The sequence below is a fragment of the Zootoca vivipara genome, chromosome 5 (assembly GCF_963506605.1).
Source record: "Zootoca vivipara chromosome 5, rZooViv1.1, whole genome shotgun sequence".
In the NCBI taxonomy this organism is placed as follows: domain Eukaryota; kingdom Metazoa; phylum Chordata; class Lepidosauria; order Squamata; family Lacertidae; genus Zootoca; species Zootoca vivipara.
In genome coordinates, this window is record NC_083280.1 from 14444330 (window position 1) to 14471353 (window position 27024).

A 27024-nucleotide genomic window follows, 5' to 3' on the forward strand; every position below is an offset into this window, starting at 1 on the left:
CTGCTGGCTCTCCCCTCTGATTGGCTTGTGAAGGTTATGAAACCCTTGAATGGGCGCTGCGAGCAAACTTTGCCGCAAAAAAGTCACCCCTTCGCGAAAGGAGCCGGAGAGGCGAGGCTGCGCGCTCGAGCATCCCCACCGCCCGTCACCATGAAGTCCGCCGCGGTGCTCTTGGCTGGGCTGCTGGCTCTCACTGCCTATTATGTCTACTTGCCGTTGCCCAGCACTGTCTCGGAGCCTTGGCGGCTGATGCTGCTGGATGCTTCGTTCAGGGTGGCTCAGCAATCGGTAAGGCGGGGGACCCCCCGGCACCTCCTTTCTTCCCAAGCTAAACCCCTCTTTACCCCCTCCATCTCTCCCCCCCCTTGGGTTAGGAAGATAACGGCAGGCGCCGCGAGGAGCTCATTGGCGATCGTCCCCTCCGATCTCCGCGATCGCTTGAAGCAGAAATAACCGCTTCAGGGTCTATATAGGCGGGGATCTTCTGCCTGCTTGGGAGAAAGCATCTCTCAAGCAGATGTCGGCGGCGATGCGAAGCTCGTGCCGCTTTGCTGCAGTGAGAGCAGCGGGGCGCGCATTTCGGCGTGTGTTTGCTGTGCGTAATGGAGAAATCGGTGCTTCCCTTCTGTTTCTTTCCTCCTTCGCCGGCGACGGAGCAATTGCTAAAAATGGGGGTGGTGGGCGTTTCCTCCTCCCCCCTTTTGCACCCCGCAACCGCGGGGGACGTTCAGCCTTTTAAAATACAGCAAAGCCGCCGTTTCAGCGCCGGGCAAACCGGGCTCTCTTCTCTTGCCTGACGCAGCAGGTCGCGCTTGGTTCGTTCCGCTTTTCCAGCCTTCTCTCTCGCGGTCCCGCCCCAGTCGCCCTTTTCCGATCCACTGCGGCGCATGACTCGCGGGAATGGCATTGGAGGCGCTGCTCTCAACTGTTGCTATTATTTATTACATTTGTAGACCGCCCTTCCTCAGAAGATCACAGGGCGGTTGCACAGCATAAAAACACAAAACGTGAACGCAAAATACATAATGAAACAAACAAAAGCAAAGCATTAACACCCCCCCCAGTCTTCTTTCATGTAATCCAGGGCAGGAGAACTTGTGGCCCTGGGGATAAGAAGGCCTTGAGAGCTTCTAAAGGTCCCGGGTTCAATCCCAGGCAGCTTCTGGTAGGGCTGGGACATACTCCCTGCCTGAAACCCTGGAGAGCTGCTGCCAGTCAGTGTAGACAATATGTAGTTTATTTTTCTTACATTTTTAAAACATCCAGTCTTTCCTTCAAGGGGCTTTAGGTGGTGTAGTTGTTCTCCCCATCTCCATCTTATCCTCAACAACAACCCTTCGAGGCAGGTTAAGCTGAGAGTTGGCCCAAGGTCACCCAGGGAGCTTTGCAGCCAAGTGGGAATTTGAATCTTAAGAACATCTGGGGTGGGCAAAGGGGCCCCTGTCCCTGCTATAGTTCCTCTAGGATGGGCATTATTTAGAAATGTTAGAAATGGGGGACCCTTTCTGACATGCATGTGCATTTTGCAAAGGTGATTCAAGGTGTCTTGCCTTGTTCAGCTTAAAAATAAAAATTCTTCGTTGTATTCCTGAGTTGCCCCATAGCCAGGAGTCTCTGTGCAATCAAAAGCATGTATTAAAAACATTTTAAAAACCCAATGCCCAAATTGCAAAGAGCTCAAAACACCTAATTGGCACTATCATATTGCCCAGCCTTCTCCAATCGGATGCCCTCCAGGTTTTTGAGCTGCAGTTCCTATCATAATTGCTGAAGGCTCAGATATGTCAATAAAAGATGGTAGAAAGATATTGGATAATGTTCTTTAAAAATGGAAAAAGCTTGAGATAAGGAAGAGGCGTTTGTCTGATGCTGGAAAATACATGTACACAAGCGCTATACAAGACTCTTTGGGGTGAATATTCTACAATTGCAGGGGCAACAGGACAGTGCCAGAAATGCCCCCTCTCTTGTGTCCACCCTCCATACTTCAGCTTCAGGTAGTACGCAGAGCAGGGCTGTCTTACCCATAGGTGCTAGGGGTGCGGAGCACCCGGGCACTGGGCTCTTAGGGACGCCAGACCGAGAGTCCGAGGCCCGAGAGCTGAGTCTGGGACAGCTCTGCGCCGCGAGTTTGGGGCTGACCGAGCCAGCGAGAAGCTGAGGCAGCTGGCCGGCTCTGCCCTCCTAAGCGGCTGGGACTGGGCAACCTGGGGGGGGCGCCGGGCGGATCGTTGCACCCCAACGCCGCATATGCTTAGGACAGCCCTGATGAACAGTATAACAGGGGTCAGCAAACTTTTTCAGCAGGAGGCAGGTCCACTGTCCCTCAGAGCTTGTGGGGAGCCGGACTATATTTTGAAGAAGAAAAAAAATGAACGAATTCCTATGCCCCACAAATAACCCAGAGATGCATTTTAAATAAAAGGACACATTCTACTCATGTAAAAACATGCTGATTCCTGGACAGTCCATGGGCCTGATTTAGAAGGCGATTGGGCTGCATCCGGGCCTTAGTTTGGGGACCCCTGGTACACCTAGGGCAGAGTGTAGATCTTCCTTATCATCTGGTTTCCCTATCTGAAGCATCTTTTCCTTCCAGACGTACTCTAGTAAGCTATGTTGGCTTGAGAGGCCTTTCTTCCATATGGCATTGCCATTTATTTGTTTATTTGAAATATTTCCCTGCGCTGCTGCCTAGCCCAAGCTCCCAGGTGCCCCAGAAATCCAAGTCAAAGCAATGAAACCCTTTGACAGATAACAAACACATTTTGCATCGCGCCTGGTCTCCTTGAAAAAGGATGTCAGGTGGTGGTGTTCATGTTTAAAAGATGTGCCCTTGGAATGCACAACATTCCGATACCTTTGTGTTTTTTAAGTTGTGCTCCTGGGAATGATGGGGGGACGGGCGGTTCTGGAAGCTGATCAGAGGTCCCTTGGTGATAAGATGAGCAATAGCATAAGAGCTCTGAAACAGACTGCTTTCTCCGCCAGAACTAGACTTCCTGCTCATGCAACAGGAAGGGGGAACCTGTGGCCTCACCACCCAAGGCCAACAGCTGTTCTGGCAAGGACTGATGGGAATTGGAGTCCCACAACATGTAGAGGGCCATAAGTGTCCAAGGATAGCATGGTTGTGGGTGTTTTAAAAGGTCACACTCTCTGTTTATGTGATGCATTGTCTTGTATGAAATGAATGTATTTTTTAGCAAACTTTCCCCATGGCACAATCAGGCCAGGGCTTAACTTCAGGGTTCCACTCAGCAAGAGGGCACAGACACACACACACACACACACACACACACACACACACACACACACACACACAAGCCCTACAATGCAGCCTTGCCATATTCATTTTATTTATTTCATGGAATTTGTAGATCACTTAATCGTAAAAATATCTAAGTGGTTTACATGAAATTATTGATAAAAGCCCAAAGTTAAAACAAGCTGGACATCCCCCCACAAAACCAAAAAAAACAACCAGCCGTTAATAAAATAAGATTTTAAAATACATGTCAACTTTACGTTTCTGGGGAGACTTGCCTAAGCAAAAAAGGTCTTTAGCAGGTGCTGAAAAAAGTACAGGAAAGGAACTTGCTTAATATCAAAGGAGCTGCCACACTGATGGATCAGTCCCTTGGAACTGCAGAATAAACATTTTGTGGCACTTGTAGTTCCAGTTCTGCAAAGTGAAGTGGTCAATTGGGCATATATGAGGTAAGTTGATCCTTTAAGTAAACTGGCTTCAAGTACAGTAGTTAGCAATGTGCATTGCCATTGAAACAAGACCTGCAGCCCGTAAGACTATAAATCGCATAGCCTAACATCACAGAACTGCACCGCTGGGCTTTCAGAATCCTCTGCTAGACAGAGAGGTTGCTCCCCAGATGTACTGATGCAAAGACAGTTTTATGAAAATTCGTAAACCATTGAAATAACCAATGTTGAAGGGTGCATTCGACACCTTTCCTTACCGCGTCCCACCATTAAAAATTGTTGCAGGAGTAGAACTGGTTTGTAAACCTGAAAGGCAGAATTGTTTCCTGAAGTGCTTTCATGCCTTTGGTGAGGGCAAACAGGTGACCCAGGCTGCTTGACTAGCCTTCTCAATGTCTTAAACCAGGGGTGGCCAACTTCCAAGAGATAGCGATCTACTCACAGAGTTTAAAACTGGCAGTGATCTACCCCCTTTTTTGGGGTTCAGGTCAAAGTTGATGAGCTTTTTTGCTTTTTTTTAGGAAGGAGGAAGGCCCATTCTTGGGGGGTTCAGGTTGAAATTATTGAACTTATTGAAATTATTGCCAGTCAGTGTAGAATATACTGAGCTGCATGGGCAAATGTTCTGACTTGGTGGAGGTGCATGCATGCATAAACGCCCTCCTGTGAACCATGCTTTTGTTGCGCTACAAATTACTTAGGTCTGGCCTATAAATATGACAGAATGAGGTCGTAGAATGGACTGCTCCACTTTGGCCTGTGGAGCAGGAGTCACATTTTAGAATGGACTCCTGTGTTGCAAGCTTGCTGGATATAGAAAACCAGCACAACAGGGCTTAGGCCTTTTTGCTTAGGCTCTGTTTTCCCTCCCTCCCTCCCTCCCTCCCTCCCTCCCTCCCTCCCTCCCTCCCTCCTTCCCTTCATCCAAAGATCACAGAGTGGCTTTCAATATAAAAGCATAAAAAATGCATACCATAGTCCTGTGAACAAATACTATTATGGACAAAAAGATGTCCAAAAAGCGTCTCCAGCTTTTTGTTGGACTACAACTCCCATCATCTCTAGCTACCAGGACCAGTGGTTGGGCATGATGGGAGTTGTAGTCAGTCCCTCACTGAATTAGACCAAGGGTGTGCTGAATCAGTGTTGTGACTTCAACTACGGCCAATGAGAGTTGCCCCTCTCCCCCAATGCAGGAAGCTCAGAATCGGGGCATGGTGGCGACAGCCACCCTTTATTGACCTATCCTGACCTCATCTGGCTCACCTCTTTGATCCTAGAATTAAATGGATCACAGCATGCAAATTCTTAGCTGCGTTGCCTTCCTAGGTTTCTGACAGCACAGGGCAATTGACTGAGACCAACCAGCAAGAGAAGTCTGGCTGAGGACCCCCAAAATCCTTTTTGCTGCATCGATGCTGGAATAGCAACTTTGCAAAGGCACCTGAGATTTGTTCTGCACCTGCAACATAATTCCTTCCTGGAACACCTTCAGCCTGATGAGATCTACAACAATAAGCTGTGTTGTCTTTGTTAGGGAGGTAGCAGCCGTAATCTGCTTTGTTCTGGGATAAGCTGGTACGGCAGGGGCTTGGAATCACGCGGGTCACCTTGCTTTTGGCTCAGGCGAATTATGTCTTGCATTTGCTATATTGGAGCGTGATGGAAGAGGGGTTAAGTCCATTAGGAGAACATTAGGAGAACAGCCTGAGGGCACACATCCTTCCAGGGCAGCATGCTGCTGGTGAGCGGGGAGAGAGGCAGGTTATTTTGGACAATCTGTTGATATTATTGCCCAGCCCTATCTTGAATACAGGGACCCAGGTGGCGCTGTGGTTAAACCACTGAGCCTAGGGCTTGCTGATCAGAAGGTTTGAATCCCTGTGACGGGGTGAGCTCCCGTTGCTTGGTCCCAGCTCCTGCCAACCTAGGAGTTCGAAATCATGTCAAAATGCAAGTAGATAAATAGGAACCGCTACAGCGGGAAGGTAAACAGCGTTTCCATGTGCTGCTCTGGTTCTCCAGAAGCAGCTTTGTCATGCTGGCCACATGACCTGGAAGCTGTACGCTGGCTCCCTCATCCAATAATGCGAGATGAGCGCGCAACCCCAGAGTCGGTCACGACTGGACCTAATGGTCAGGGGTCCCTTTACCTTTACCTTTATCTTGAATACAGTATCTCATTTGGAAGGTTTCCAATCCCCCTCCCCCGAACATCCCAAGATAAGACTTTGCCATTATCACCACTTTTGTTGTTAAAACAGCAAACCCTTAGATTACTGGGTGAAAGGGCAGTTTTATCATATGATATATTTATTGCTTTCAGATGAACATATTTTTAAAAAACAACCTTTTGCATAATTTGTACAGCTAGACAGTCAGCAGAGCTGGGTGATCTCTGCCCTCAGTTGAACCCCAAAGGGAGAAAGTATTGGGACAAAGAGGAGCACATTCAGAAATAGGTGAAAGTTCAGTGGCTGCATTTAAAGAAATATAAAACCATCTGGCACTGTCCAAAGGCAACAGGGAAAGGAGTAGAGCTTTGCAAAACTATCAGCTATTAGCAGGTTTTGCCATACGAAAGAGCAACATAATACAACAGGTTTGAAGTCCATATTGTGATATCTGTTTCATACGGTAGTTTTTGGCCTGGCAATATATCACGAACCATGATGTGTGTTAGGGCTGGGCGATATATCATCCTAAACCGGTTTCAAGTCCATATCATATTGGTTTCAAAAAAATTTGACCAGGCAATGTATTGTGAATCTCTGTGTATGCTAGGCAAAAAGCACAATGTGGGAAAAACCACGAGGCCACCCAGTGCTCCTACATAGCTCCATCCTTATTTCAGACATTGTGATATATCAGTATACTGTGATGTTTAGCTGGTGATATACAGCAATGTTGAAAACCAGATATCACCCAGCCCTAATTCTAGGTTGTTTGGATTGTACAAAGTGGCAAATGAAGTTTTTCTATTTGAAATATATAAACAAAACTCCTCATGCATAAGCTCCTTAAGGTTTGCACTTATGGGACACGATCCATCAGGAAATTCTCTTGTGCAGCCTCCTGGGAAAGTTGTCAGGAGAGTGAGCCCTTGGCATGGTGCAGACATCACACTAAGCAAAAAAAAGAAAGCTCAACAGGACTGCGAGCATGCAGCCTCCCAGAGAGGAGCTTGCAGCTGCTTTCGCTCCTCCCTGATCCTTTTCACTGCCGTGCAAAGCTAAACTATGGTTTTGCATAGTGCAGAGGTGGGCAGCCAGTGGTACTCAGGCTAATAACATGTGGGTAGAAAGTAGGGAAAGAAGTGGCAGAAATAAATGTAAAAGGAGTGCCCTGCCCACATTTGGCTCTGGCCTTTGCAGTTCCCAACAGATTGTCGAAAGGGAATGTGATCCTTGGGGTTCCCTCCCCCTGATTTGGTGTTATGTGAATTATCTTTAGGTTCATTAGCTCTCCTCTCCCCCTCCAGTGCAGCCATGAGAAGATTGGGAGGTTTCACTTCCTTTTTTACCTAACCATAGTTTAGCATTTGGTCTGAACCCAGATAAGCTGTGGTTAGACTTAACTACCGTATGATTGGGCCCTTCAGTTTTTGGGAAACAAGCCCACTTCAATCTGTGGTTAATGAAGTTGGCTTGCTTTCAACAAACTGCAATTGAGCTTAACCACAGTTTAGCGTTTAGATGGAACTGTTATGAAAAATGTACCCCAAAATGCGTTGCCTTTTAAGAAGGACAGACGCGGGTCGGAAGCTCCAAAATTTGCACTAAGTTCAGCTCCGCCGGGAAAATGACAGAGACCACATGATGCTGTCAGGAAAAACAAACTGATCCCTTTATTGCAGAAATGCAGAAACTACAGCTGTAGGGTCCCTGCCTCTGGAAAAGGAAGGAACCCCGGGAAATGGTAAAGTCCCCTTATATACCCTCCTGTTCCTGCATGGAAATCTCTGGACTGGGAGGGAGGGGGAGACAAGGGCGACAGGTGGGGGATCGGATTAGCTGGGTGCGGAGATGGCTTTTCCTTTCAGATGGGGAGATGTCAATCGCTCTTCCCCTGTCATTGATGGCATTTCCCTTTGTTTGGCAGGAGGGGCAATCAGTCGAGATGGGTGCAGAGGTGGGGCAGTTCCTGGCAATTTCCGTGGGGTGGAAGTCCACCCGGCAGGTGTTTTCCTCCAGGCGTTGAGGATGGCAATTTATTTGAATAAAGTTGTTCCAGCTAATCCCTCTATTGTCCATGTGTCCTTGAATGGGTATAGGGTGGTAGTAGGGCAAGGTTCAGGTGGGTTGGGATCATACAGGGTTCATACAGAAAATATACCTGGAAAACATACCTAATACAGGGATTTCTAATTAAAAGGTAGCAGTCCTGACATATACAGTTCTAAGATATAAAACAGCAATTCTAATACAGAGGCAGCGGATAGAGATTTCATGGTAAGAGAACATATAATAGGCTGTATTATTAACTTGAGTAGAAAAGTGTCAGTTTGGATTTGGGCGGTTTCCCCCCCCCCTTCTTCTGGAAACATTGTTTTGTTCTGGGCGGAGGGGAGGTGGAGAGGGGAAATGTGTGAGTTTATGCTAACTGTTGTGCATATGCAGATCCTTAAGCCTTCCTTCAGGCAGGGTCGCGTCCTAGCGGGAGGGGTGGGGAGACAGGGAAGATGGCATTGAACAGGATTCTGGGTATTGCAGCTGTCAAATTCTGTCACCCCTCTCTGTTCATTAATAATGGTGTCCTGCAATCCCCCCCAATATGATTTTATAACAGAACGCTAAACTGTGGTTAGTTGAAAATGGAAGTGAAAGTTTACAAGGAGAGGCCCAAGGTTTGTTCATGTAATGCTCAGTCATAATTTAGTATTAAATTGGAACCCAGTCATTACCTTATATGAATAATATGGACGTTGGACAAAAAAAAATAGGTTTCTTTACTCATATACACAAGTTGCTAGCACAGATAAATAATTCTAATTTAAATGTTGCACTGCGATGCTGTGCATTTGTATTTTGAAACTAGCCACCACACTGTTTTCAGTGAAGCTTCCTCTCAAACTACCTATGCATATATTGCAGTCTTAGTTGATAGCATTTTCTATGTCCCATAGAAATCCCTTCCCGGTGTGGCATGTTAGGATTTTGCAAATCTGCTGTTGCTTGCTACCAGTGGTGAAGCAATCACAGTGTTTATCATGGTGTCTCAAATTCACACTGGGGTTTTAGCAGAGCGTTCAGGCAACTCCTTTGCTACATTTCTTTGTTGGTGACCTTGAGAGCACCAAAGCATTTGTGTGAATGGGCTCTGTGTTAGAAGAGTGGTCATTTGGTTGCTCAGAATGACACCCACCGTGTGCTGCTTTTTAAAAAAATACCGCAGTTAGGCAGCCCTTTCGCTTTAATACAACTAGGTTTACATTATGACCCTTAATAAGACAAAGGTAAAATGGATGCGGATGGCGCTGTGGTCTAAACCACTGAGCCTCTTGGGCTTGCCGATCAGAAGGTCGGCGGTTCGAATCCCTGCAGTAGGATGAGCTCCCGTTGCTTGGTCCCAGCTCCTACCAACCTAGCAGTACAAAAGCACACCAGGGCAAGTAGATAAATAGGTACCGCTGTGGCAGGAAGGTGAACTGTGTTTCCGTGCACTCTGGTTTCCGTCACGGTGTTCCATTGCGCCAGAAGCGGTTTTTCATGCTGGCCACATGACCCGGAAAGCTGTCTGTGGACAGACGCCAGCTCCCTCGGCCTGAAAGTGAGATGAGTGCCGCAACCCCATAGTAGCCTTTGACTGGACTTACTAACCGTCCAGGGGTCCTTTGCCTTTTACCTTTTATGACCCTTAATTGTGGTTGGAGGAGTACTTCCCCACCCCCCCAAAAAAAGATTTTGCAATTGATTCGTCACTGATCATCTGACGCATTACAAAATCTCTGCTAAAGGTTCACTTCTCTGTTCCTTTGACATGCCTACTTTAAAAGTCAACAACAAAACATTCAGGCACTCTGCCATATTTTCGCTCTCAGGCCTTGCATCATTTTATTGTTTTAGCACATTGAGCTGTGGGTTTGCTACCCCTGCTTTAGAGCAGCGATGGGAGGAATCTTTGGTCCTCCAGCCATTGATGGAGCCAGCTGGGCTGATAGCAAGAGACTGGGAGTTGTAGTTCAGGAACAGCTGAAAGGTCGCAGGTTCCCTTTCCTAGCTTTACAGGCACTGGTAACCTGATCTCATGCTGAGGCAGGAAACATTAACCATGCAATCCTATATAATCAGCTCACAATTAAGTTTCAGTGGGACTTACTCCCAGGAAAGCAAGAATAGGATTGCAGCCTTTGTGTTGATGGAGGACGTAAATCCGCCAGCCAAAGAGGGTCATTTGAGTTTCTAAGACTTTTGCAATCCTACTACTTTAGAACAAATAGAAAGGTTCACACTTCAAGGCATGCTCTTTGGCGAAGTTAATGTTTACAGGGGTTCTTGCTTCCCTCCTCCTTTCAAACCCCACCCTCTTTTTTCAGCTTCCTTTCTCGTTCTTCTCCTTCCAGTGCAATCTGGTTCATTTCCTGGGACTTGGCCATCATCTGAGAGCCCTGAACTTCTTGATTGGTGCCTTCGAACAGCTGAATCCCCAGTCCTCGGAAGGAGTGAAGATAACAGATACTCAGTTTGATGGCGTGGAGGTCAGAGTGTATGAGCCGCTGGCAAAAGGAGGGGCAAAACTAAGGCGCAGTGTGGTCTACATCCACGGAGGAGGATGGGCCCTGGCAAGTGCAAGTATGTCTTCTGGACAGCTGCTATGTGCTCTTCCCACTGCATCCTTCCACACCCCTGTTTTGTGCTCCCTGGATAAGTTAACAGCAGTTTAGACATCTGAGTGATCGATGGAGGGTGGAACCAATAGATGCAAAGAGTCCTGAGTTGCAGAGGAAGCTGCCTCGTGGCAATAATCATAACCATAATTTATTTAAAATAAAAAAAATTCCTTCAGTAGCACCTTAAAGACCAACTAAGTTTTTATTTTGGTATGAGCTTTCGTGTGCATGCACACTTCTTCAGATACAGTGAAATGGAAGTTTCCAGGCACTTATGTAGAGAAGGGGTGGGGAGGGGTGGGGATGGGGAGGGGGGATCACTCAGAAGGGTGGTGGAAATGGGTGATTGACTGACTGATAGCTGTTGATGATGCCATCAAATGCCAACAGTGCCCTTCAGCTCTCTATATTGGACAAACAGGCCAAACCCTACGCCAAAGGATAAACGGACATAAATCTGACATCAGGAACCAGAAGACAGAAAAACCAGTAGGAGAACACTTCAATCTCCCAGGACATTCTATACAAGATCTCAAAGTAGCTGTCTTACTACAAAAGAATTTCAGAAATAGACTGGAAAGAGAAGTTGCTGAATTGCAACTTATCACCGAGCTCAAAACCATGGAGGGACCTGGTTTGAACAGAGATATCGGATTCTTATCTCATTATACATGATAAGCGATCTTCAGCCATCTCAACCCTTGCTTTTTCATGCAAAACCATTTGCAGTCGTTTCCGGTCATCAACAGCTATCAGTCAGTCAATCACCCATTTCCACCACCCTTCTGAGTGATCCCCCCTCCCCATCCCCACCCCTCCCCACCCCTTCTCTACATAAGTGCCTGGAAACTTCCATTTCACTGTATCTGAAGAAGTGTGCATGCACACGAAAGCTCATACCAAAATAAAAACTTAGTTGGTCTTTAAGGTGCTACTGAAGGAATTTTTTTATTTTACTTCGATCCAGACCAACACGGCTACCTACCTGTAACCATAATTTATTTATTTCTATCCTGCCTATCTGGCTGGGTTTCCCCAGCCACTCTGGATGGCTCACAACAGAATATTAAAAACACAATAAAACATCAAACATTAAAAACTTCCCTAAACGGCTGCCCTCAGGTGTCTTCTAAAAGTCAGATAGTTGTTTATTTCCTTGACATCCAATGGGAGGGCGTTTCACAGGGCGGGCGCCACTACTGAGAAGGCCCTTTGCCTGGTTCCCTGCAACTTCACTTCTCACAGGGAAGGAACTGCCAGAAGGCCCTCGGAGCTGGACCTCAGTGTCCGGGATGAACAATGGGGGTGGAGATGCTCCTCCAGATATACTGGACTGAGGCCGTTCAGGGCTTTAAAGGTCAGCACCAACACTTTAACTTGTGCTTGGAAACATACTGGGAGCCAATGCAGGTCTTTTAAGACCGGTGTTACAGGGTCTCAGCGGCCACTCCCAATCACCAGTCTAGCCACCGCATTCTCGATCAGTTGTACTTTCCAGGTCACCTTCAATGGTAGCCCCATGTAGAGCGCATTGCAGTAGTCCATAGAGGTGGCGTTGCCAAGCAACATACAGAGGGATGCCAGTCCCTGCTACCAATTTATAGGATTAAATCTAGATATATGTGATCGCCCTGTAATTGTCCTAAGTGTTGGTTAGTTTTAATGCCTTGGGTGTTTAGGATATTCTTAATTTGCAATCTGCCCTATGACCATTGCATAAAAGGTGATTTAGACATGCCTCATGAGATAACTAGTTGTCTCTCTGATTCCAGGAGGAGGTTACTATAACAATCTTTGCTCAATTATGGCTGAATCTCTGGACGCTGTTGTCGTTTCAATCGAGTGAGTACAGCAAGCATGGGGTGAGCTGGTACATCTTGGGTTTCAATGTAATTTGGATGGTTTGGAAAGGCTTTGTGGTTAAGACTAGCAAAACACAGTAGTTGCTCATGCAGGTGGAGAGGAGCAGCTGTCCTAGCTTCCTGGCAGCTGGGTTGCTGTTGCTGCCCCCCGCCCCAAATATACCAGCTAAGCCAATCCAGCAATCCTGCCATTGTGTTTTGACTGTGCCACCACCCGCCCCAGGTAAACAACAGCGAGGCACCTTCCAGAAAACTAGCACAGCCACATTGCCCTACCTGGGAAGCCACCTCTGCATTTAGGATAACATTGCAATTATACAGGCATTCACCCTTGTAGTTTTTAGTGAGGAATCCGATGCAGAAACCAGCCTTGCTGTCTCCCGGTTTCCAAACACAAATCATCCACCATTGGCCGAGTCAGATGCTCTTCCAAACACAGTACAGTGGTACCTCTACTTACGAATGTTTCTACTTACGAATGGAGCTCCGTCCGCCATCTTGGATGCAGTTTAGATAGCATTTTTTCTACTTACGAATTTTTAGATAGGGTTGCTTCGACTTACAAATTTTTTCTCCCTATGCATTCCTATGGGATTCGACTTGCAATTTTTTTCGACTTACGAATGTGCGTTCGGAACGCATTAAATTAGTAAGCTGAGGTACCACTGCATTTTGGCTCTGTGTTATTATGAATGTTTATACTCAGAGGTTAAGTGCCACTGTGGGAAATACTGCCAGTTCAGGTAAGTGTCTGGGATTGCAGCCTGAGCGAAGGACCACATTAATTCACCTAGATTGTTCTTTACAGGTATAAAAAGCATGTGGTAGAAAATACAAGATGTCTGCAAATGGTCCTGTGTTTAATCCCCAGCATAGCATACCCAGAGAAGCAGACATTGGTGTAGTGATCTGATCATCAATGAAATAAAGAAAATCATGTACTCAGTTCACATTTTAAAAGATATATATGTACCGTATTTTTTCGTGTATAACATGCCCCTATTTCGTGTATGACAGCCCCTATTTTTAGGGACTCCAAATTAAGAAAATGGGGAGATTGCCCAGAGTTGTTGAGTTTTGGGGGGTGGGGATTGCCAAAAATCACTCACCCGCCTTACCAACACTGCCAATCGCACGCACCGCCAAAGCCACCAATCGCATGCTCTATTGCTGCAGCGGCAGCCAATCAACAGCAGGCCTTTCCACAGCCTCCAATCACCCACCAAATTGACGCAGCGGCAGCCAATCAACAGCAGACATGGCCGCAGCCACCAATCAACCGCCCAATCATCACTGACAATCTCCGGCTTATGGTTGCAGACAATCACCCGTCCCCCCCTCTGCACTTTCCGTGTATAAGACGACCCACAATTTTTAACATTATTTTATCATACAAAAACATCCTCTTATACATGGAAAAATACAGTATGTATAAGTTGGCTAACAGTGTCTTTTAATGATGCATCTATGTGCATTCCGTATGGTGGGGATAGGATGTATATTTCTTTGTCGGAGTGGTTGAAATGACCATGATGTCCCAACAACAACTAAACTTTGGAAACCAACACTGGGTAGCAGGGATGGGACAGTGAAGAGCAGCTGCCAAGTCAGAGCAGGCAGGACTGGTCCAGATTGTGATCAAATGACCTTACATCTTCCTAGGTGGTAGGGATCCAGATACCTCATCCTTGTTGTGCTGTTGCAACAGTTTCCCCCTGTAGGGGCAAGTTCCTCGCATTGTAGCTCAGCCTTCTGACCTGGTTCCCACCATCTCTGACCTTTGACCATGCTGTCTGGGGCTGATGAGAGCTGCGGTCCCAAACATCTAGAAGGGTCCAGGTCGACGGAGGTTCTGCTATAGCTTATAGATTCTGAAAAGCTGTTCCCCCGGGGCTGCGGCCTTTGATTGGATGCAGTGCCGGGTTTACGTATAAGCTAAACAAGCTATAGCTTAGGGCCCCACTCTCTTGGGGCCCCCCAAAAAAAATTAAAAGGAAAAAAAACCTGAATGTACATTTCCAAAATATAAGATGCAAAACAAATGAAATAAAACCTACAAAGAGCAACAATGTTTTGTGGTGTGTAGGCTCCTATGTTGTAAGTAATGGGCCCGCTTGTTAGCCTGCTCCCTAAAATATCACTGGTTTGCTCCCTAAAATATCACTGGTTTGCTCATTTATACACAGTGGTACCTCAACTTACGAAGACGATCCGTCCCGCAGCCGTCTTCGTAAGTCGAAGTCTTCGGTAGTCGAAGCGCCACTTCTGCGCGTGCGCCGACCGCACACGCCACTTTGCACAAGCGCAGAAGTTGAAACCTTCGGAAGTCGAATCATTCAGTTGTCGAGGTACCACTGTATATAGGGTGCCTATATAGATACCTATAGCTTAGGGCCTCATCAAACCTAAACCCGGCCCTGATTGGATGTATTGTTCTACTTAAACCCATTTCCAAGGCATTAAAAGGGGCAGTCCCCATTTAATTGGGCAATACATTGGCAAAGTGTAAGGCCTTACAAAAACCGCAAGTGACGTGCAGTGTCTCTGAAGGAGGAGTTTCCTCTCCCCTCACACATTACAATATACAAAGGAAGAATGCCTTTTTTCCAAAACTGTTGCTAGGCAATTGTTTGAAGAACTGATGGCTGTTTACAATGCACTTGATCAATGGACTTGGCTCTAATAATTGGGTGGCAATCCTAGTGCATACGTCAGGGAAGTTGCTTTTTTAAACAAAAAATTGTTAGAAGTCCATAGGCAAGAAGCTATTACATTGCAGGGGAATAGGGCAGCAATATCCTATCTTCGTGCATTATCTTCTCAAGTAAAGTCAACAAGCAAGGTGGGAAATGTTGATTGTGTAAAAGCTCCACCCCCAGTTGACATTCCCATAACTACAGTATTCATGAATTGGAGGGCAATCTTCTGAAGTGGGGAACATCCTATAATACTGTGGGTGTTCTGTTTGTGCTTTACAATCCTTGAAAAATCAGGTGTCTGAAGCTTTGTGGGGGGTCCAGCACACCTACAGGGTAACAAGAGGTGTGGCTAGTATGCTTATTCTCTCCCCCCCCCCGTGTGTTTACTTAATGTGGGTCAATAACTCATAAAGAGGGCTTAAAAGAGATCCTCAGTTCTTTCCCAGTGTCCAGAACGTTAACGGGAGGGGGAGCAGAATTGAGACTCAGAAGAGGCATTCCTCATGCAAGCATTAAAGCAGGCATCCCCTCCAGATGTTTTGGGCTACAGCTCCCATGATCCCTAGCTAACAGGACCAGTGGTCGGGGAAGATGGGAATTGTAGTCCAAAACATCTGGAGGGACGAAGTTTGGGGGTGCCTGCATTATAGCAGAACATAGTTAAGAAGCAATTGCAGGTGTTGAATTTTAAATCTCCGGGATAATAGTAAACAGAACAGAGTGATGAAGTACTAGTGTTTACTTAACTTATTTTTTAAATGCCCCCTTTCCCAGTTATTCTTCCTCCCCTCAAAAAACAACAACCCAGTAACTGATTATGCAAAAACATAAATATCTAGTAATGGGGTTTCTTCCTCCCTTTTCTAATTTATTCTGTGATCATTCCCAGTGGAATCCAGTGGCAAAGTAACTATAATGATGTGTGATTCTCTCCTTGAATGATGTGTGATTCTCTCCTTGAAAAAACCCCACAAGGAGGACTAATTGCCTGATTTGCTCCCTCAAGGATCTTTTGCACTCAGTTGGTTCATTCATTATCTCCCCATATTTACTGTTGTTTTCAGACACAATATATAAATATACTGTGCACATATTGCTAGTTATAAATGTATGTCTGCAAATGGTTGTTTTGTTTTGTTTTTGTTTACCCAAACTCTTGATTATTATTATTTTATTTAACAAGGTTTATAGACAGCTTAATTTTTTTTTATAAAAAAAATCCCTAAGCAGTTTGCATTAAACATACATAGCACATTCATAAGAAAATACCAATAACTTTTTCAGGATGAAAAGTGTTCTGTTTATTTTGATCCAGCTCAGGGCACCTACTGGCGCTCTAGTGGCCTTACGTGCAAATGACAAACTTTTTACATAAAGCACCAACTTTTCTAAGAAAACAAATGACAGCTTTGAGCAAGGCGAAGCTATGTTAAATCTGTTAAATCTGGCATTTTAAGCGTGGCCGCTGGGTTTCTTGTTGCTATGTATAGCTGCCACAGAGTGATACATGTTCCTGATGAAAAAATAACACACACCAGGTAATTCCTTAACACTCTGGTGTGTTTTGGTTGAAACAAACAGGAGAGCTTTTATTGGACCAACATTGATATAGAAACATGTTTGCTCTACAGCAGTTTCCCCCCAAAATGATACCCGGGGCACCCTCCCGTTGGATTAAAAGTGGAGCTATGTTTCACTCTACACCAGGCATCCCCAAACTGTGGCTCTCCAGATGTTTTGGCCTACAACTCCCATGATCCCTAGCTAACAGGATCAGTGGTCAGGCATGATGGGAATTGTAGTCCAAAACATCTGGAGGGCCGAAGTTTGGGGGTGCCTGCTCTACACACAGTAGCAAAATAGGCTTGCCTGGAGGCTGGTGGTGGAAGCAGAGGATCTTCCCAAGCCAGAAACCACAAGAGGCTGGCTGAGCCAGGAGGGTTGGAACTCCCTTTGTACCCTTCCCATGGTGGAGCCTCCTTTGCTTTGCCATTCCCTGGCATTTCTGGATCTCTTACGGCCCAATGATTAGCCAAGCTAGTGAAGGATTCTGGTTATCGACAGCTGCAAGCCACAATGGCTAAATTCTACCGTCACTGTCAGAAGCATCATGTCTTTGAGTACCAGTCACTGGGAACTGCATGAAAGCCTAGGGGGGATGTGGGATTGGTTGATTCCGCGAGGCGGAGATGGTCTGCAGCATGCTATTGGTGTCTGCAGCAAGGGGTGGTGTTGATTGGGTGTTGCTGCGGCAATTGGGCGGGCAATAGGCTGCTTCTGCCGGCGAGGGGACAGACGTTAGGAGGCTGTTGCGACGCACGCGAGTGTTAGCGTCGGCCAGGCGGGTGAGTGCAATACTCTGCAAACAAAGCTTAAAAACTCTCTCCCCACATTTTCTTAATTTTTATTCCCCCAAAATAGGGGGTATCTTATACATGGGGGCGTATTATACACAGGAAAAGCGCGGTATTTTGTGAGAACAAGAACGGTCCATGGGTCTGATCCTGCAGGGCTGTGTGCTTCTGTTCTTTTCGACCATGGCAGATTTTGAATACGGTCCGAAGGCACACCGAGGCCTTAGCCTCGCCAAATGTGAGCACCGAGTCCAGAACACTGCTCCCAAGAGACACTGCTTATTTCGTTGCAGGTACAGGCTCGTGCCAGACTTCCACTTCCCAGTGCAGTTCAACGACGTCCTCCAGGCTACGAAGCACTTTATGCTCCCCGAAGTCCTTGCTCGATATTCCGTGGATCCCAGCAGAGTTGCCATTTCGGGCGACAGCGCAGGAGGAAACTTGGCCGCTGCCGTATGCCAAGAGGTAACATAAGTGACACGTGTAGGGATCCTAAAGCGTGGAGAATAATCTGGGGACCATTACTCAGGGTGGAGCCACACTGCAAAATGTCCCAGTTCCAACCCGTATTCTGCAGTTTGTGGCACCAAGTAACTGCAGACTACAGAAAACAGGGAGTGGAAGTAGGACAAGCAAAGCATGACTAGGACTGCATCATCTCATGGGAAGTAAATGGCAACAGAATGGGAAAAGTTCAGTCTGTAAGAGTTCAGTTGGAGGATTGTCACAGAGTACAATTTCTCATCCCAGTGCATTTATCTCCAACCTTTACCATTTTTTCCCCTTTACACCACTGAGCATATATAACGGGCCACTAAGGACTACATTCAGTGCATATCATCAAATGGGCTTAATTCCACAAAAGCTTGCGCCACCAAAAAAAAAAAAAACCTGTCTTTAAAGCCTGATGGCTTGATGTTCTGTTCTCTGATGAGAGTGAAATTTACTTTTGAGGGCGTCAAAGAGAATAAAGCAATCCATTTCTTCTCACTGTGTTTACATATTGTCACAGTGGCCGGAGTGGACTACTTCAGAGTAACGACGCTACGCAGCTCTGCATTTTATTCTTTTATTGGTGCTGCGTATTTACAGTGCTCAAGTCATTGCTATTTACACGGAGCGAGGTTGTCAGTCGGTTTCAGAACCTCCTAATGGCTTTTGGCGCGTCTTTCTCCAACACAAAAGCTTTGGCAGACCCATCCTCTTGCCCCTCCTCTTCCTGCGTAATTCTGGAGTTGGGGGGATGGGTCTTCCCCCCTTACTTGCCCCTTCCTGTCCCACCTGGGACCCTGGCTCCTCTACCTTGCCTGAGCCTCGGACACGACTTCCTGCTTCCCCACTGGAATCGGAACTCTCCCTGCTTTCCCCTTTGCTCGGGGACGGGCTTGAACTCAGGAGGGGAGGGACTTCGCGATATCCCCTGTCCCTCACATCCACCCCCCTCCCAAGCTCTCCTTCACCCCTCCCCAGGCCCCCCCCATGTGTCGGTGACGACTGGAAGCCTAAAAACTCGGTGCTCTCCGAGCCCGTTGGTGTGAACACCTCCCCCCAGTCCTGCGAGCCCCCCCCTTCCGCCTGGGAGGACGGGAATCCCAAAAAGTCCGTGGCGTCAGAGCTGGTGGGGGTAAAAATGTTTTGCCAATCTGCTCCTTCCTCTGACTGGGTGGATCTTGGCGACACCCATACCTCATCCTCTGGTTCCTCAAACTCCGCTTCCCAGCGCCATGGTGAGCTGTTCTCCCGTGCCTCCTCCTCCTCCCCCTCCCTTTCCATGTGCCAGGGCTTGGGTCTGTGGGGAAAGAGGGCGTGAAATTCTTTCACCAAGAATTCCTCCTGTATCTGAGTGGCGGGAACCCATTCATTCTGGGACGGTGGAGCATCCTCCCATGCCATGAGGTACTCCAGGCCCCCCACCCCCCACCTTGAATCCAGGATGGCCGTGGCCTCATTGAGTTGCTCCCTGCTTTCCCTCTCCCCCCCTCCCTCGGGGGTTTGTTCGCTGTCTCTGAGCCTGCTGCTTTCCCTGTACGGCGACAGCAGCGATCTATGAAACACTGGATGCACCCTCATGTCCTCTGGCAGTGCCAGCCTGTATGCCACCGGGTTGACCTGTTGCGTGACCGTGAAGGGGCCCAGCCATTTGGGTGCCAGCTTTTTGCACCTCCCTCTGGTGGGAAGGCCCTCCGAGGACAACCACACCTTGTCCCCCACCCTGATGACCTCCCCTTGTCGCCTGTGGCGATCTGCCCCCTTTTTGTACGCTTCCTTGGCCCTCTCCAAGTGTTCTCTGAGCTGCTGGTGCACCGTCTCCAGTTCCTCTGCCCAATCCTCAGCCTGTGGGCCCTCCTCCTCCTCCTCCCTCTCCCTCTCTGGGAAAGATCTGAGGTCGCGCCCGTAATTGGCCTTAAAGGGCGACACCCCTGTGGAGACGTGCACTGCATTGTTGTAGGCAAATTCTGCTAGTGGCAAGCGATCCACCCAGTCCGTTTGCCGCTGGCTGACGTAGCATCTCAGGTACTGCTGCAGAATGGCGTTGACCCTCTCCGCTTGTCCGTTGGTCTGCGGGTGTCTAGCCGTCGACAAGCTGACCTCCACCTGCAGGAGGTTCATGAGCCGCCGCCAGAACCTGGAAACAAATTGGCGGCCACGATCCGAAATAACCCTTAAAGGTAATCCATGCAGTCTGAAAATGTGATCAACAAACAGTTTGGCTGTCTCTTCTGCCGAGACTGCCCTGGCACACGGTATAAAGTGACACATTTTGGACATGAGGTCCACCACCACCAACACTGCAGTCTTACCCCTGGACGAAGGCAGATCTGTGATGAAGTCCATGGACACCACTTCCCACGGCCTGTGTGGTGTGGCTAAGGGCTCCAGCAACCCTGGTGGCGCTGCTCTGACCACCTTCGCCCGCTGGCAGGTGGTACAGCCCCTTACATAGTCTCGAACATCTTCCCTCACCCCTGGCCACCAGAAGTGTCTCATGACTAGGTGAGTGGTCTTGTCCCTTCCAAAATGCCCCGCTGTAGGGTTGTCGTGCATCTGCTTGAGGACCGTACGTCGAAGCTGGGTGGTGGGTAGGTACAGCGCACCCTTGTAGAAAAGCAGCCCTCTGCGTTCTGCAAAGTCTTTTGCCTGCTCCCTCCCCCCTCTCAGTTCTCTGAAGATGCGGTTGGCAAATTCATCCGCTGCCGTCAGTGCTGTGAGTTCTGCCTCGCTCACCACTGCTGCTCCGCAGGACCATGCCGACGGGGGGAAAATGTGCCTTGGGGCTGGTGGCGCCTCCTCCTCCATGTACTCTGGCTTGCGGGAGAGGGCATCCGCCCTGACATTCTGCTCTCCTGGGATGTAGTGTATGGAGAAGTTGAAGTTCGAGAAGAACTCCGCCCACCGTATCTGCCGCTGGTTGAGCACCCTGGCAGTTCTCCAGAACTCCAGGTTCTTGTGGTCTGTGCACACCTGGATGGGGTGCTTGGCGCCCACCAGGAAGTGTCTCCAGTGCTGGAACGCCGCGTGGATCGCAAGAAGTTCCCGATCAAAAACTGTGTAGTTTCGCTCGGGCTGGGTCAACTTCCTGGAGAAGAAGGCACAGGGTCTCCACTCTCTGTTGGCGTCCAGTTGCAACAAAATGGCGCCCACAGCCTTATCAGAAGCATCTGTTTCAATGCGTAGGGGCGCGTCCTGAACCACGTGGAACAGGTTCTGGTCTGAGGCGAACACCCTCTTGAGGCTTTCGAACGCTGCTTGCGCCTCTGGTGTCCACCTGAACTTCTGTTTGCCTCTCAGGCAGTCAGTGATGGGAGCCGTAACTCGAGAGAAGTTCTTGATGAACTTCCTGTAGAAGTTGGCAAAGCCTAGTAGGCGTTGGGCATCTTTGCGCGTCCTGGGGCTGTGCCAGTCCAGGATGGTCTGCACCTTGTCCTTGTCCATTGCCAGCCCCTTGTCTGACAGCTTGTAGCCCAGGAAGTCCACCTCCTTGGCGTGAAACTTGCACTTCTCCAGCTTCACATACAGGTGGTTCTCCTTCAGGCGCTGTAACACCTCCCTGACGTCCTTCACGTGCTGCACTGGGTCGTTGGAGTAAATAAGGATGTCATCCAGAAAGACCAAGCATTTCCTGAAGAGTAGGGACCCCAGGACGTGGTGCATGAAGGCCTGGAAGCATGCTGAGCCCCCTTGCAACCCGAAGGGCATCACCAGATATTCAAAAGAGCCCAGAGGCGTGAACATCGTGGTTTTCCACTCATCGCCTTCCCGGATCCTGATCAAGTTGTACGCCCCCCTCAGGTCTAGCTTGGTGAAAATCTTGCCTCTGCGTGCCGCTGTCAGGAGATCATCCACTCTGGGCATGGGGAAAGCCACTGGCTCTGTCACCGAATTCAGCCGTCTAAAATCCACCACAAGACGGCGCTGTTGCGTGTCTTTCTTGTCCACCCAGAAGACCGGGCTGCCCCCTGCTGCCTTGCTTTCTCTGATGAACCCCCGCTTGAGGTTCTTGTCGATAAAAGCGCGCAGATCCTCCAGTTCCTGGTCTGACATGGCGTACAGCTTGGCTGGGGGTATAGTTGCCCCAGGCACCAGGTTGATCTGGCAGTCAAAAGGCCTGTGTGGGGGCAGGTGGTCGGACTCCGCTTCACTGAAGACCTCCTGCAGGTCCCAGTATGGTTTGGGTATCGCCTCACCCCCTTTGACGTGCATGGTGGCCACCGTGGCTATCGGAGGCCCCTCCCCTGGTTGGTGCTGCATGCAATGTTCCAGGCAAAAGTCCGATCCAAAAGTGATGCATCTCTGATGCCAACTTATGGAGGGGTCGTGGCGCGCCAGCCAGCTCATGCCCAAAACGATTGGGGGGTCTGAGATGGTGGTGACGTTGAATGCCAGTGTCTCTGAGTGCCTTCCAACCGTCATTCTCATGGGGGGGGTTTGATGAGTGATGGCCCCTCCCAGCAGCTCTCTGCCGTCAATGGTTGCCACGTGCAGAGGAAAATCCAGCTGCAGAAGCTGGATCTGGTGCTCTTCTGCAAAGTTTCTCGAGAAGAAGTTGGCTGAGGCACCACTGTCAATTAGGGCGAGGACCGTCAATGGATAGCCATTTGGGAGCGTGAGCGTCACTTCTAGAACCACTCCTGCCCTGGGAGGGGTGGGCTGGCTCTGCTCCTCTCTGTGCGGGTGGGTGGGCTGGGGCTGTTGTCTGCTGACTGTGCCTGGCTGCCGCCCCTTGTCTCCTGCAGCCAGGCTTTCCCGTTTCCCTGCTGTGGTGCTGCGTCAGTGGGGGAGGGCACAACCGTTCCCGCCTTTCCTTGCCACTCCCTGCGATGTGGGCAGTCTCTGACGAGATGCTGGGGGGAGTTGCAGAGAAAGCAATTCCCACCCCTTCCCTCCTTGCGTCTTGGCGCCGCTGGGGTTTGAAAAGCCCGCGCGCGCGCGCTATCAATCTGCATGGGTTCCTGGTCCTGACTGGCCCCAGGCGTGGCTTGAAAGGGTTGTTGAGGGAGTGGCTTCTCCTGCGACCGTGGGAACCAAGCCCGCTTTGCGCGCGTTGCTTGCTTGTCGCTCCATCTGGATTCCTGCCTCACCCCCACCGCCAGAGCCGCTTTGCTCAGTTGATCCATATTACTGGGCTTTGGACCTCTCGAGAGCTCATCCTTCACCTCCTCATGCAACCCCAAGTAAAACGCCGCTTGCATTGGGGCAGACTCCAGATCCCACCCCAATCTGTGCACCAGCATGGTGAATTTCGCCCAATACGCGCGAACTGTCATATTTCCTTGGCGTAAATTATGAAGTTCCTCCTTAGTCTGGTCCATATGACTATCGGACGAATACATCGTTTTCAAACCTTCTAGAAATAGTTTGACATTCTTCATGCAAGGATTCCTTGTTGCAATTAACGGTCTTAGCCACTCCCTGGCCGCCCCTGTAAGGTGCTCCACAATAAACGCTACTCTGTGCTCATCATCAGGGAACTCATCGTGGTGCAGCTCAAGAGCATACACAATCTCAGTCTCAAAGCCCTGAAACTCCTTCGGGTCTCCATTGAACTTGCTTACTAGGGTCCCGGCTCTCCTTCCTGGCAGCACTTGGACTTGGGGTGCCCCTCCCGCCTTGTTTTTCTCTGCATCCAGCTTGTTTTGGAGGTCTACCGCCACCGCCCTTAAATGCTGCTCTTTTTCCTGGAGCTCTCTCACCTGTTCCGCAAGTTGTAGCCGGTCGTCCTGGACCTTCTTAGTCTCCTCTTTAGCTGCCTTCAATTCTCCCTGCGCCTGCAGCGACAGCTGTTGCAGTTCTAGCTGGGCTTGCTCAGCGATCTGCCGCCACTTCTCCGCCTCTGACACGCTCATCCCGGCAACTCCAAAGTAGCCCAAAAATGATTAGGAGGTTGCTGTCACAGTGGCCGGAGTGGACTACTTCAGAGTAACGACGCTACGCAGCTCTGCATTTTATTCTTTTATTGGTGCTGCGTATTTACAGTGCTCAAGTCATTGCTATTTACACGGAGCGAGGTTGTCAGTCGGTTTCAGAACCTCCTAATGGCTTTTGGCGCGTCTTTCTCCAACACAAAAGCTTTGGCAGACCCATCCTCTTGCCCCTCCTCTTCCTGCGTAATTCTGGAGTTGGGGGGATGGGTCTTCCCCCCTTACTTGCCCCTTCCTGTCCCACCTGGGACCCTGGCTCCTCTACCTTGCCTGAGCCTCGGACACGACTTCCTGCTTCCCCACTGGAATCGGAACTCTCCCTGCTTTCCCCTTTGCTCGGGGACGGGCTTGAACTCAGGAGGGGAGGGACTTCGCGATATCCCCTGTCCCTCACACATATGTTACATTGTATTAGTATTGCATGCAACGTCTGAATCGTGCCCTGTTTGTCTGCCTTGCTTCCGCAGATGAGTCAAGAGGAAAATGTCACCACCAGATTTAAACTGCAGGCTCTGATTTATCCGGTCCTTCAGCCGTTCGATTTCAACACCCCCTCGTACCAGCAGAACGAAGTCACGCCTGTCCTTCCCCGTTTTGTCATGGCGAAGTTCTGGATAGACTACTTCAACGGAAATTACGACTTTGCCCATTCCATGGTGGTCAACAACCACACCGCCCTCGACGTGAGTGAGGCCAATGCCTTCAGAGAACACCTGGACTGGACTTTCCTCCTACCTTCAAGGTTCAGGAAGAACTACAAACCTGTCACACACGCGACGGGGAAGGCAGAAATAATCCGGGATATACCTGCCTTGCTAGACGTCCGTGCTGCTCCCTTGCTAGCTGAGAAGGAGGTTTTCCGCATCCAGCCAAAGACTTACATCCTTACTTGCGAGATAGATGTTTTGAGAGATGACGCACTCATGTACGCCAAACGGTTAGAGAAAGCGGGTGTGGCGGTGACTATCGACCACTTTGAAGACTGTTTTCACGGCTGCATGATCTTCACCGTTTGGCCTACCAATTTTTTCGCAGGAATCCAAACCAGGGACAGCTACATCAAGTGGCTGAGTCAAAACCTGTGAAGTGTCCCCCTCTTAAAAACTAAAAACTGTAACTGGTCCCCAAGTCATGTGTACACCTTTGTATGCAATCTTGTGCCATCCATTTTGAAGACTTTGTTGGAGAGTTTTCCGTTGCAGCAGAGTCGTGTGCCGCCAATGATTTGCTTGGACTGTACACCATTGGGGGGTTTTTTGGGGGGGGGGAGTCTTTGGGTAGTCTTGAACCCAGACCCTAAAGGCATTGTAAGAGAGTCAGACCCAACCTGTAGCAGAATGAGGCTAACACTTCAGATTGCAGGAGGAGGAATGAAAATATTCTCCCATATAGAAGCTCTCTTCAAGTGGAACATTGACACAGCAGTGTAACCAATTCTATCCTGGCCCTCTCCCTACTGAGCTTGTTTTCTGCTTGCAAGGAAGGATTTGCTTGTCAGCTGTAAGGAAGAGCTAAAAAACATGGGTTTTCCCATCTGCAAGTCTGAAATGGTATATAGTTCATTGCACCATTTCTTTCTGCTGCCTATATAGGGTGTGTATCCAGCTCAACAGTTCTGCTAGCAAAAGTATTTTTGGCTGCTCGGCGGAATTTCCTGTCCCTCTCCTCCACCATGGGTCCCCTAAAACTGCTCTGGAAAGTTGGTGGGGAAACCCCAGAACATATTTAGGGGGCATATTTAGAAGAGGGAGAGGCTGTTCCAGCATGCAGCCTGAAGTGCTTTTACCAGTGGAAATGCTTCGCTGGGTTCTGGCCATAGAGACCAGGCCCCAAGTTATGTCCAAATTGCTGGGTAACATCTGCACTTCCCAGCACCCGTAACAAACTACAGTGGCCAGGATTATCTGTGAGTGTTAAAGTGGTATAATAGTGCTTTTAAATGTATAGTGTGAACATGGCCCAAATCAAAACAGGGCTGTTACTCTTAAGCACCACTGTCACTCTCAAAGACTAGGAGAAACAGCTTATCCATCAGACCTGATTTGTGACCCGGCAAGTGTAAAGCACCCCACCCCACCCCACCCCACCCCCATTTATTGCTTCCTATCAGCCTGCTTTTTGCCATTTTGGAGGCTCGGCAAGCCACCAGATGCCTAAGCTTAATTTAATGGGTCGCAAGTGTTTCAGGCCTGATGTAAATAGAAGACAGCGAGGCTGGGTCCCATAGCTGCAATCTTATCCTACGACATTTAGATTGGTCGCATCCTGTGCTGGTTGGTGCTGGTACCTTTTGGGTACCAAAAGCTCTGTTTGGGATTTCGAGCGAGCGCTGTGGGCACCAGCTACAAAATGGCAACACAAAATGGCCGCCACATTTAAAAGAGAAAAGGAACGCAGCTTGGGATGGATGAGTATTACACATACCGTACACACACACACAAGCAATGGGGGAAATGGACCTACGCCAGCCGCAGCCATGTTTGCTCACAGAGACAAACTTTTTGCACCTCTCCTCTGTTCAGAGACAATGGGAGCATTGGTGTTCTGTGGAATGTGGGCATGTTTAAAGGGTTAGAACAGGCATCCCCAAACTTCGGCCCTCCAGATGTTTTGGACTACAATTTCCATCTTCCCCGACCACTGGTCCAGTTAGCTAGGGATCATGGGAGTTGTAGGCCAAAACATCTGGAGGGCCGCAGTTTGGGGGTGCCTGGGTGAGAAGATGCCGAGCCAGTGCAAGCAGGAACTGAGGAAGAGGGAAACTCTCTTTCATGCATTGTGGATTTTGGAAGGGACACCTTCCAAGACCTTTGGAGGGTACCATAGGTGATATGGGTGGGCAGACACAATTGTGACCCCTGTGTGGACAGCACTGACACAGATAAGACTTCAGTACGAGGCAGCGTCTTGAAGCCACTTTTTTTGTGTGTGTCCTAACATCAATGCAAGAGGCTCCCTGGTAGGGCTAAGGAGCCTCCCCCAGTAAGCTCTACACTGCTTATATACAGCTGCCTCCTTTCTGATCAGGTGCTGATCCTGGGGAGATAGGAGCCAACGGATAATGTATCTCGCTCTCCCTCTGTACCACATCCTTCATCTTGTGTGCTGGTATTTAAAACGTTAATGGTATTGTGACTGGGG

General features: G+C 48.8%; 1 protein-coding gene across 1 annotated transcript; it reads left to right on the forward strand.

The window, feature by feature from the left end:
• Positions 1–27012, forward strand: NCEH1 (neutral cholesterol ester hydrolase 1). Its single transcript, XM_035133553.2, has 5 exons — positions 1–288; positions 10283–10511; positions 12322–12391; positions 17758–17929; positions 24351–27012. Exons 1-5 carry the CDS (start codon positions 37–39, stop codon positions 24966–24968), a joined length of 1341 nt encoding a protein of 446 aa, XP_034989444.2. The 5' UTR covers positions 1–36; the 3' UTR covers positions 24969–27012.
• The last annotated feature ends 12 nt before the right edge of the window (positions 27013–27024 follow it).